Below are 12,373 nucleotides of genomic sequence, written 5' to 3'. Positions count from 1 at the left end.
CAAGGGAGTTTAGATGAACAGAAATTCGAAGCATTCTTTACTGATTTAAACCTGCCACAGCTTTCTACTACTGACCAGCAGATTATAGATGCTCCAATTACAGTGGAGGAGATTACCCGTGCAATTAACAGTATGCCACTTAATAAAGCTCCAGGATTAGATGGGTTACCATTGGATTTCTATAGAGCATTTGAGGATATGTTAAGTCCCCTGTTGCTCGATGTTTATAATGAGGCGTTCAAAGTAGGCTCATTACCTCAGTCAATGCACTCTGGACTTATAACATTTATTCTTAAAACTGGGAAAGACCCTTTAGACCCAAGTGGTTACCGCGCCATATCTTTGCTGAATTCTGACCAAAAAATCTTGGCAAAGGTCTTAGCGGGTCGATTAAAAGTAGTAATGGTGAAAATAATTCATGCAGACCAATCTGGTTTTGTTCCAAACCGCTATGGTTCAGATAATATTAGGCGGTTGGTTAATTTGCAAAATTATGTATATGATTCAGTATATCCAACAGTGGCCCTATCGCTGGATGCTGCAAAAGCTTTTGATTGTGTTGAGTGGGATTATCTGTTTAAGACATTATAAAAGTTTGGTTTTGGTGACAATTTTATTAGGTGGATAAAGATATTATATGATTCGCCTTCAACGCGAGTATTGACGAATGGGCTCATATCAGACCTATTCCTTTTACAGAGATCCACAAGACAGGGTTGTCCCCTTAGCCCCGGTCTTTTTGTAATTGCTATAGAGCCTTTGGCACAAAAACTGAGAAATAATGTAAATATATTTGAAATTTCGATGGGTAATAGTCAACATAAGCCTCTATTATATGCAGATGATATGTTGTTACTTATGACCCAGCCTGGGAAGTCAATTCCAGCCCTATTAGAATGTATAGAAAGCTTTACGCTGCTTTCAGGGTATCGCGTCAACTGGGATAAATCAGAGGCAATGCCTATGTCAGGACACTGCCCCCATACTTTATTTAAACAGTGGGAATTTCGGTGGTCCGTGAATGGTTTGACGTATTTGGGGATAGCTCACCGCATCGTTTAAGTATTAAGAAACTTCAAGCGAGTGTAAAACAAGGAGGTTTTTCATTGCCTAATTTCCAATGGTATTATTGGGTGATGAACGTGAAACAACTTAGAGCTTGGTTACCTACTGCACCAGTTAAACCCATCTGGTCCCATATAGAGACGGAAGTTAATGGCGGTATTTCTCCTTGGAGGGAGCTGTTTGATACCAGTCATAAAACTACCCATCCTATAATTGCAAAGACATTGTGGTTTAAATTACATAGGGCAGGTCGCTGGGACTTTATTAAATCACCTTCGGCAACCTTATGGAGTAATAAAAGAATTTTAATTGGAGGGACATCGGTTGACTGGTTACAGTGGCGTAAAGCAGGCATCCTTAATGTATCAGATTTATTTGACTGTGGGACTAAATGTTTTTTAAGCTTTGATAAAATTGTAGAGTTATATAAGTTGCAGCGTAATCAATTCTGGAGATATGTCCAAATACATAGTTCGTTATCGAAGTGGCTGGGAACCCCCTTGAGTTGTCCTGTGAGCAGCCCTGTGGAAGTCCTGCTCTCAAGATCACCCTTGGGTAAAGGCATTACCTCTAAAATTTATCACTTATTGCAAGAACGGTCAGCTGACCCTCTCCTTAAAGTTAAGGGCTACTGGGCCCAGGACATGGCATTGGACATATCTTCAGTTGAATGGGATTCATGTTTTCAAAATATTAATACTATGTATAAAGAAACAGGCAGTAGATTTATTCAACTTAAGATAATCCATAGGTGGCATCGAACACCGCAACAATTGTATAAATGGAACCTGGCCTCTACGGACGAATGTTGGAGATGTGATGGTCAAAATGCTTTGATTTTACATATCTTATGGAGCTGTTCGGCACTTCGGGATTGGTGGGAAAATATAATGGAGGTAATTTTCAGTGTTTTAAAAAGGAGATTTGGTATCTCACCAAAACTGTCCATACTTGGTATAACCACAGAACTTTCTGATGTAGATTTTTCCAGTTATACAAAAAGATGGATTATTTTGGCTCTTACTACGGCCAAATGGGTCCTGCTAAGACATTGGCGGAAAAAGAACCCCCCCTCCCTATGAAGAGTGGCTAAAGACAATGGCTAAGTTGGCGTCTTACGAAAAAGTGACTTATGGTTTATTAGACAAATTGCATCAATATGATTGTATTTGGTCCCCCTTTACAAGCTGGCTTTCTGTAACTTGAAGAACAGAGCAGTAATGACAGAGTGGTGGTGTGGGAATTGGTGTGCGAAGAAAGAATAGGATAACTTCCCTTTGTTTTGTTTAGTTTTTTGTTGTTGTTTTGTTTTTGTTTGTTTGTTTTTAAACTATTTATTTATGTAGTTATCCTTAAGCTCTGTTATTGAAGTTTAAAATGAAATAAATAAAAATTGTTGATGATAAAAAAAAGTTTAAACTTCAAAGCTCATGCATACATGCACATCCAGTGCTCAGTGTCTAATTGTGTGTTTGTTTGTCTTTTTGCAGTAGCGTAGTGAAACATTTGGGCGGTGGATAAATAATGGAAAATAAAATTCAGACTACAGACGGCTTCAGGTGAGTACACGTGGTGCACAAGGACCAAAGTTCACCTTCTCAACCTGGACAAAATGAATTATTTTACACTGATACTGTAAACTTTTGTTTGTGTGTTAGGTTTCCATACATCGGAAACAGCTGCTGCATCTGTAATTCTGTCCATCCCGAGGAGAGTCCACACTCTACATCAGATCCTTGGCTCACCTATAATGACGCACAGGTGCTGCACACAACTGGATCTGCAGCTTGTGAGGAAAAGCAGCACTCAGCCTACATCCTGTTTTACAAGATTAACGTAAGAAGACACAGCATCTCATCCTGAAGTGAGAGAATGGCACGCCAGCTGCAGCCTAATCCAGTCTCTCTCTTTTTTTCTTTTTTCGGTGCCCAGACACCCTTCAGTTTCATCATGTCATCCCTAACAATAGCTGTAGAGTTGGATGGAGGATGAAGACAGCAGAGAGCAAAAGAAACTGGTAAGAGCAGACAGGTAGTCAGAGTTAATAAAAACTTTTAAAGCCAGTGTAGCTTCTGTTTTGAACACATTTATTGATGACAATTTTACATAAATAAGCAGTGTGTTATACTGTTATCAGATGTGGAGTCTCACTAACCACTTTAATAGTGACTTGTGTCCCAAATACTGTTTATTTGTCTTAGTTACAGATAGTGAAATAAAAATGGAAAATGATTGGTTCATAATTGTATACTCAGCTTGGTCAAGACAGTAATTCAAGAACGAGAAGCGTAGGATTTTGAATTGATACCATTGGTGCATCTACTAAAGTTCTGGGGTCAGTTTGAATATCAGTGACCTTGACCTTGAGTTCAAGTTTTCTGAAAATCTTGTGAATGCTACAACTCCGTGACGAGAAGTAAGTCTCCTAGGTCTTTAAATTTGTATATAGGTGAATCTCCTAGGAAGCTGAAGGGTTGCACTGCGGGCCATCTGTAGAGGTGTAGAGTCAACAACCTGTCTCTGAACGTGGACAAAACAAAAGAGATTGTTGACTTCAGCAGAGCACAGTGGGATCACTGCCCACTTAACATGAATGGATCCTCTGTGGAGGTCGTCAAGAGCACCAGATTTCTTGGTGTCCACCTGGCGGAGAACCTCTCCTGCTCCCTCAACACCAGCTCCATAACCAAGAAGGCCCAGCAGCGTCTCTACTTCAAGCAGAAGCTGAGGAAAGCCCATCTCCCACCATCCATTCTCACCACCTTTTACAGTGGGACTAACAAGAGCATCCTAAGTAGCTGCATCACTGTCTGGTATGGTAACTGCAGCGTATTAGATCGCAGTACCCTACAACGGATTGTGAGAGCAGCTGAGAAGATCATTGGAGTCCCTCTCCCCTCCTTATAACACCCGCTTGCTGGAGGACCCCACACAGCCTTCAAACACACTCTTCACCCTGCTGCCTTCTGGAAAGAGGTCCCAGAACATCCGGGCCTTCACTACCATACTACGGAAAAGTTTCTTCCCACAAGCCATCAGACCCCTGAACACTCGTGACTGCACTGGCACACGCACACCTTCACACACGCTACTACCAAGCACTTATCTGCAGTATCTCACACTCATACACATACATACAGACACCAAGTTACTTTTGCAGCATTTTGCACATTTCCATTGTCTTGTGTCTGTATCGTCCTGTTCTGTCTAGTTTTGCTCTGTTTTGTCTTGTTTATTTTTGCAATTTATGCACACTGCACTTTATGTAGTCCTGGGTTTGTCCGTATATGTCATATATAGCACCAGGGTCTCGGAGGAACGCTGTCTCATTTCACTCTGTACAGTACCTCTGCACGTGGTTAAAATGACAATAAAAGCCACTTGACTTGACCTGTATTTTGTAGCAGTTGCTTGGAGACGAGTGCCATACAGTTCAAATGAGCATACATTCCAAAATATGCAAATTAGTCCCATACATCATAATGCTGATGTTTGCTGTTCAGGGTATGAACGTTCTATGCTGAAAGTTTATAAATATACAACCTTTGACTGCTTGTTTTCAGTTGAACTTTTGCAAAGCTGAGGAGATTTTCGCTCTGATCTCATCAAGTCCAAAGATGTTTAAACTTCTTTTTCACAGAAAGGTAAGTTTGAAGAGACTCTCAGCACATTTCTCTGAATATTTTCTTATGGTAAATAAGCATTTTTGAAACTTTTAAGGAAGCTTCTTGGATGATTTCTGTAAAAACTGAATTTTGAATCCAAATGAAGGATATTGTATTTTCTTACCATATACTTTGTTTTATGCCATTACTGATGTTGGTTTTCTTGTTTCTAAACAGAAATCGCACAAACAAAACGTGGCAGAGAAGGAAATTCCTTCTACGTCTCATCAGAGGTAAAGAAATGCGCCACTCTTTAATGCTGCTGGAGATATTTATAGCAGTGGTTTAGTTGGAGCTGTTTTATTTCCCTTTTATTGGTGTTTTTGTATTTACATCTTTTTTACTACTTCTAGTCTTGTCTATAATTTATATTGATTCAGAGATTAGCGTTTGAAAATGTAGAGTGTAAATGTACAAAATACATGATTTTGTTCCATTACAGTTATTAATTTTTATCTGCAATCTCAGCATGTACTCCTTGTTAAAAATTTCCACTTTGAAAAATAACATTTACACTTTTGTCCTCATCAGCATCCCGGATGCTTGTGTTGCTGAAAATGGTCAAAAGAAGAAGAGAAAATGGAGACACCTCTGCTGTTCCTCGGTTTGCTTTTACACAAAACATATGAAATGCACATTCTCTTTAAATTGCACTTGTTAATTTAAAGTGACTTTACTGTTTTTAATAAACTTATGTTTGTTCGTCCTCTGCAGCAAACTGACAGCGATGCAGAGGCAGAGAGCAACACTGTGAAGACACAAAAAAAGTGTCGCTGGTTTCTTTTTAAATTCTGGAAGGTATGTTTTATGGAAAGAGTCACTGTCATCAAGCATTTACTCATCACAGTTAAATGCGAAGAATTAAGAGCAATTTAGCACATCTATGTCCTCAAATTAAGTTCAAAGATGTTTAAACGTTTTTTTTTTTTTCACAGAAAGGTAAGTTTGAAGAGACTTGCAGGATGTTTCTCTAAATATTTTTTATGGTAAATAAGCATTTTTGAATCTTTTAATGAAGCTTCATGGATGATTTCTGTAAAAACTGAATTTTGATCAGAACCAAATGAAGGATTTTGTATTTCATAGGACAAACTTTAAAACTCAATTTAAAGCATGAATAAATTGTTTTTATTTTATTTAAAGATATTCCTATATATCTGCTTCATGAGCTGACAGCTCACTAAAGTGATAAATAATATGAAATAATACCAAATTTTCTAACTGGACACTTTTCATGGAGAGACTCCCTTGGTATGTTTGTTTTATGCCATTACTGATGTTGCTTTTCTTGTTTCTAAACAGAAATTACACAAACAAAATGTGGCAGAGAAGGAAATTCCTTCTACGTCTCATCAGAGGTAAAGAAATGCGCCACTCTTTAATGCTGCTGGAGATATTTATAGCAGTGGTTTAGTTGGAGCTCTTTTATTTCCCTTTTATTGGCATTTTTCTTCCACCTTGTGTATTTACATCTTTTTTACTACTTTTGGACGTCCTCCAAAATGTTTCAACTTCAAAGCTCATGCATACATGCACATACACTGCTCAGAATCTTGACATCTTTCCTAATTTTGTGTTTGTGTTTTTACCTTTTTGGAGCAGTGTAGCATGCGGTGGGAAAAAAATAGAAAGTCAAACTGGGACTATAGACTGCTTCGGGTGAGTACACGTGGTGCACAAAGACCAAAGCTCACTTTGTCAAAGTGGAGAAAATGAATTATTTTACACTGATACTGTAAACGTTGCGCGTGTCTGTCAGGTTTCCAAACATCGGAAACACCTGCTACATGAACTCCTGCCTGCAGAGCCTCCTCAACATTGAGGAGTTCATAAGAGACATCAGGCGTCAGGGGGTTTTGTGGAGCACAGATCCAGAAGCTCAGCTCTTAAGGTGTGCTACGTCAACCTTCTACTTTCTTCAAAAACCTGAAGAACAAAGAGATCTAACAGCAGAAATGTCTGTTTACCCTTCCTTTCTACAGAAGGCTTATTGATGTCAGGGACTGTCACGAGTCAACAGATTATGGCCTTAAAGATCACCACCTAAGAGCTTTTAAGAAGGCATTCAGCAGTCAAGCTCCTGAATACACCGGCAGTGCACAGAAAGTGCGTCAGCTATTTGGACATTTCGTTTTTTGCTTTACCTTCTGATTTTGATGTACTGTTTTAAATCTCTCTGCTTTTCTTTCAGGACGCTCATGAATTCCTAACATTGTTCCTCAATGAGGTCAAAAGGCTCACACCTCACCTGGAGAGGAACGCAGCTCTCCTGGGCCAAAGTTATACCTGCCCAGTAGAAGAGCATCACATTTTTAAAATGGAAAACATGAGGACATGCAAGAGGTAAGCCTGTCTTTCAGAAATGCAGAGCTGGTTGCAATATTTTCATATACCTCTTTTCCACGTACCTGATCTTTACTTTAACTACGTTACTCCTGAAATGTGTAGCTGCGGTCACCAATCAACACAGCAAGAGGAATTCACCAGCTTGTCTCTTGACCTTGTTCCAGAGGGGTCTATTATAAACATGTTAGAGACATACTTGAAGGTAAGATCACAAATTCCAATAGAGTTGTCGTATCAGCGATCTTAACACACCTTTTTTGTTAGTGTTTGTGTGTATGTGTGTGTGCATATGTTGAGATTTCTTTCTACCATAAAGCCTGTTTTCTCTGTGCTGTTGTTCAGGAACAAGAAATAGAATTTCGCTGTGATTGTGGAGGGACGGCCTCAGAACTGAAGTCGTCTTTTGATACACTGCCAAGGTGAGTAAGGTCACATCAGAATTGATCGACTGACCAGGTTTCCAAACTGTGGCGCATCAAATATCAGAGTTTTTCGAGACAATATTTGAGCAGTCGTTTTCTCCCATCTTCTGTTTGTGTTTGACACTCATTCTTCTTATTTTCTACCTTGTTTGTGTTTTTTTTTTCTTTTCTGCCAGAGTTCTGATCTTGCATCTGAAGAGGTTTGGCTTTACACAAACCTACAACATTCAGAAGGTGGATGACCCCGTCAGGCTGCAGAGGGACTTGGTGGTGTCATCCAATCAGGTAAAAACAGACTGCAGAACGTCTCAGGCTACGTCCACACTAGCCCGGATAGATTTGAAAACTCCGTGTCCACACTAGCGTTTTCAGTCATTTTCAAATAGTTGTGCGTCTGCATTGAAACGGCCGAAAACGCTTACGTTCCAGTCCTGCGCATGCGCAAAAGTGAGTGAGAATTACAGAATTTGAAGAAAAGCTATCCGGAGCATGTACAAACTGATATTAATCTTTTTTAGGGCTGTCAAAGTTGAGAGCAATCAAAACAACTGCTGTATAATGCACTCAGTTTATCTTTGTTTAATTGCTCACATGACTGCATCACATGACTAAAATGCGTCATCGTTTTAGAAAGTCTGCGTTTTCGAGTGTCCACACTGCAACGGGACAACTCCGTTTTGAAATGTATGCGTTTTCGAGAGCGTTTTCAAGATGCTGTGTTTTTCCTTGAGGAAAACGCCGTCTCAGTGTGGACGGGAGGTCAAAGTGGAGAGAAAACGAGTGTGGACGTAGCCTCAGCAAATCAGCTTAATTATGGCACTGATGTGAGACTTTATGAAACTAACACTCTTTGGATTTGTTCCTTCTCAGGGTGGTGGCTGTTATAGTCTTGTCAGCAGCATCAGTCATTATGGAGGCACAGAGTCAGGTAAAACAACAGACTTGTGACAAACAGAAAATGAAAACTTGCTACTTTTCAGTGAAGGACTCACACACAAAAGCTTTTGATGTTCTAAGAAGCACTAAGTCAAAATCACTGTTTGCTTGAATCAGTTGACTTCCAGAAGTTGGATTCATTTGTCTTAATGTGATTTCAGGACACTACATCTGTAGTTCTGTCCATCCTGAGGAGAGTCAGCACTCTACATCAGATCGCTGGCTCACCTATAATGACGCACAGGTGCTCCACACAACTGGATCTGCAGTTTGTGAGGAACAGCAGCAATCGGCCTACATCCTGTTTTACAAGAGAAACGTAAGAAGACACAGCATCTCATCCTGAAGTGAGAGAATTTTTAAATGTCCTGTTACCTTGTTAACCAGTTTTGTCTTCGTTCTCAGTTCTGAAACAGGAAATGGAAGGAAGGAAGGAAGTTAAGGTCATCATCATGCTGAGAAGGAAAAGCAGTCGTCCCAGCCCACCATCGCACACTGGAGGACAAGTATAGGTAAGTATTGCCCTCAGGAGGAAGGGTCCTCCCAGAGAGCCTGGTCCTCCCAAGATTTCTTCCTCCAGGAGGGAGTTTTTTCTTGCCACCGTCGCCCCACATTCACTGGTCTCATCAGCAGGGACATTTTTAACCTCCTAAGACCTGAACTTTCATGGCATGCATTTTTAATTTCTCTGTGCCATTTGGGTTGATTGGGACCTGATGAATGTAAAAACAAAGACATCAGATTCGGACTATCTTTTTTTTGTTTCTCAAAAGAATGAGATCCACATATGAGGACATTCATTTTAAATTTCGATTGAACAGTGGCAGTGTAATGTCCTCCCTCATAAGTGGATATCAGGTTTTTGAAGAGCAAAATTTTGTATTTTGGTCTAGACAACCCAAAATGTTATGTCTACATATGTGGACACCAGGTCCTAGGAGGTTAAAACAAAATCTACTAGTAGTGCAGCACTACTAGAGATCGTCCTTTTCTGGACCAGTGTTTGGCTTGCTCTCTGGAAACAACAAATTAGTGCTGTCAGTGTTAACGTCATTTTACCCAATGACGTTTACGCTGACAGCACTAATTTGTTGTTATTATTAATTTATTTGTAAAATAAAAATTAAAAAAAACAAAGAAATGATTTAATTCTTTATTTTATTTTGTTTGATTAAAATCAAAAATAACAACAAAAACAAAAATAACTAATAAAAAAATATTAAAAGTATTCAGCAGTGTTTTGTGAAATTTGTAATGAGCCTTAGTTAAGTTGATGTCACAGAAGTTTCTGAATCATTTAGATTGTTCAACAAACTGATTCACTCAGGTAAAGATGGTAAGCTGGAGCAATGGTACCCTTGGAGTTCAGTTTAAGTTTTCAGACAAATATTCCCTCGATCAGTTGCAGCTTCTGCTTTTAAATAAATGATTTAGCTGCAAATGTTTAGCTGCAGGTAGCAAAGTCCAAAAGTGACAACATTTCCACTGCAGTCTCTCCAGAAATGGCTTATAAAATGTTGACCAAATTAGACATTTATCCTTGGATCATTGACAACCCTGTAGAGTGAAAATCTTTAATTGTACCTTTTATAACATTTTAACAAGTTACTGTCTCCTGCTGCAAGTTTCCTGTTTTGGCTGAACTTCATCAGCTCAAAAAAACTCACCGTGCTGTGGTGTACTAAATGGCCTCATGTACAGGACACACTGAAGGTAGGTTTGCAATGTTTAATTAACAAAGTCAAGATCAGTTAACAACAGCTGAACTAAAGACTTTCTTTTTCTCATCGATAAAATGAGGTCCATGCCAAAGCGCTCAAATGGGACCTCCATTAATGGTGAGGGGCATAAAGGTGCTTTTTGAATGACCAGCTGGTTCACCAGCTGACACCACTGGACGCACACCATCGGCGCATATCCAAACATGCAAAAAATGCAAGATGGTGGTGCGCACAGATACAGCGGCTCTATGCTCTCCACTTACCCAATTTCACTGTGCAAGAAACTGCACAATGACAATAAAAAGCTCTAAGTCTTAAACAGTTTCCTGGCCAGTAAAATCAGGCAATTATTCGCTCCAGAGTTTTATCCTATTCCAGGTGACCAGCCATCGACTTGTAATGAGCCAGCTAAAACAATAATTTCTCAGTGGCTCTTCTGGCACCAACAAGTGGGTGTGTTCTTCCATCGTGCAAGTGTCACGACACACTGAACATGGTCTGAACATGGATTTTCCCTCGATATTTCTTTTCCACCAGTACTATGGGGTATTTGTGAATATCCATGACTGACCCGGCCAGGTGGCCAGCTGGTCTTTGGACAGGGTCACGGCAGTTTCAAGGTTCAACAAAATCCCTTTCACTGACAGACTGAAGGAAAGCTCCTCAAAAATAGAGGGTCTTCAAGCTCCTCAGTGGCAGGAAAAGGTTTCCCGGACCCAGTGTTGTATATTTGTTTCCCAAAAGATTGAAGTAGTGGAGAGAAATCAGGTTCTGAAACCATCCAGAAGACAAAGTCTCCAACTGGTTTGTGGAAGTCCAGTTTCTCCAAATTAATCAGCGGGTGAAATGTCTCTTCATGGATGGTTTTGATTCTGTTGTTATTCACGAACAAAGCCCTCAAAGCAGCATATGAAAGAAAGTCATCTTTCATTGTTGTCTCCAGCGTGTTAAAAGAGAGATCGAGCTCAGTGATGAGTTTTGAAGCGGCTGCAGGGACTTCTCGAAGGTTTTGGCTCGAACAGTCGAAGGATGTTGTTCACAGTGGTGACACTGTTGACTGGTGATTGACAAGCACTGAGATACTAACATGACAAACACAAGAAACATCATGACTTATTCTCCTGAGTGCCTGCAAAACACAAACACAAAATCAAACTCAAAGCTTTTCTCTCAGGTGCTGGTGTGGCACAATCTAATGATAAAAAAGGTCATGCCCTCAGCTTTTGGAGCACAGCTGCACAAAATAACAGCTTTTGGAGCACAAAATGCATTACAGGTAAACCCAGTACCTAAACATGTTAACAAGGATAAAAAAAAATCTGAAACAAAAGCAGGTAGTGTGGTGATTTATGTTGTGAGGATGCTTTCACTCCCATCAAAGTCACCCAGTGTTGAGAACCCAAATGAGCCCAAAACCTCAAGTGGTTGCAACCAACAACGAACGTCAAGAAGTGGATACTTGCATGTAGAGCCAGAAACATGCAGAAAACCCAAAAGAGGCAAGACAGCATATCTTGGTCCCACTCAGGCAGTACGAACACCTGGAAAGAGGAGCCTACAGTTCAGACCCAAGGTCACTGGTAAGGACACCAGCCAGTTATAAGTCTAGTTTTCATTTTCATTTTAGTTAGTGTTATGGCCTTTCTAATATAAGGGTGATCCACCCCTGTCTGACCCCAAGCAGCACATCACACAACCAGTACAATTTTGATGGTGATTTTTTTTCACAGTGATTGAATTCTAACAAAGGAAAGGAGCGAACTATAGCTTCGGGGTGGACCCCAAAACAACAAACAAAAGGGACCGTATCTAAAGGATATACAAAACTTATTTATGAAAAGAATAAAACCAAATGACAATGTCTTATCTCCCTAACTAAGAAAAACATGAGAAAAGGGTAATCAAATAAAAAGGCAGTCCACCCCTACATGCTCCTGTATAAAGAAACAGGTAACACAAAGCCTGCCAGTCGAGGTCCATGGCGGTGTCATCTTATATGTTGTCTCCAGGTCATTAGCCAATCTGTATGGGCCGTCCCATGGATGCACCAATCACGGAAAGGCACCTGCACACTCAGATTTACATATGAGACAACATTATGACAACAGTCGTAACATTAACTAAAAATGTTTTTCACCATCTCGTTTTAACTTCTGGTTAACTAAAACTAAATGGACCTTGGAAATAATCACATCTTAATAGAGTGAACCATAGACAG

At 39.9% G+C, this 12,373-nt stretch overlaps 1 protein-coding gene across 1 annotated transcript; it reads left to right on the top strand.

Annotated features, from left to right (window-relative positions):
* The first annotated feature begins 3,046 nt into the window (after nucleotides 1–3,046).
* On the top strand, nucleotides 3,047–8,946 carry LOC146612156 (ubiquitin carboxyl-terminal hydrolase 29-like). Its single transcript, XM_085342474.1, has 16 exons — nucleotides 3,047–3,082; nucleotides 4,629–4,709; nucleotides 4,908–4,963; nucleotides 5,262–5,334; nucleotides 5,445–5,528; nucleotides 6,033–6,088; nucleotides 6,333–6,389; nucleotides 6,490–6,621; nucleotides 6,713–6,836; nucleotides 6,922–7,073; nucleotides 7,179–7,278; nucleotides 7,419–7,495; nucleotides 7,675–7,783; nucleotides 8,369–8,426; nucleotides 8,596–8,753; nucleotides 8,851–8,946. Exons 1-16 carry the CDS (start codon nucleotides 3,047–3,049, stop codon nucleotides 8,944–8,946), a joined length of 1,449 nt encoding a protein of 482 aa, XP_085198600.1.
* The last annotated feature ends 3,427 nt before the right edge of the window (nucleotides 8,947–12,373 follow it).

The sequence above is a fragment of the Diplotaxodon limnothrissa genome, linkage group LG19 (genome assembly GCF_057381915.1).
Source record: "Diplotaxodon limnothrissa isolate DT_005_m linkage group LG19, D_limnothrissa_male_GT1.1, whole genome shotgun sequence".
Taxonomy (NCBI): domain Eukaryota; kingdom Metazoa; phylum Chordata; class Actinopteri; order Cichliformes; family Cichlidae; genus Diplotaxodon; species Diplotaxodon limnothrissa.
The sequence above is the reverse complement of the archived record's forward strand: the minus strand, read 5'-3'. Positions and strand labels throughout refer to the sequence as shown.

Bases quoted from the DNA above. Each gene is read 5' to 3' on its own strand.
- LOC146612156 (XM_085342474.1), top strand. From the start codon at position 3,047: ATGGAGGATGAAGACAGCAGAGAGCAAAAGAAACTG. The intron at 5,335-5,444 runs GTTTGCTTTTAC...CGTCCTCTGCAG, and splicing joins GACACCTCTGCTGTTCCTCG to CAAACTGACAGCGATGCAGA. The intron at 7,784-8,368 runs GTAAAAACAGAC...GTTCCTTCTCAG, and splicing joins TGGTGGTGTCATCCAATCAG to GGTGGTGGCTGTTATAGTCT.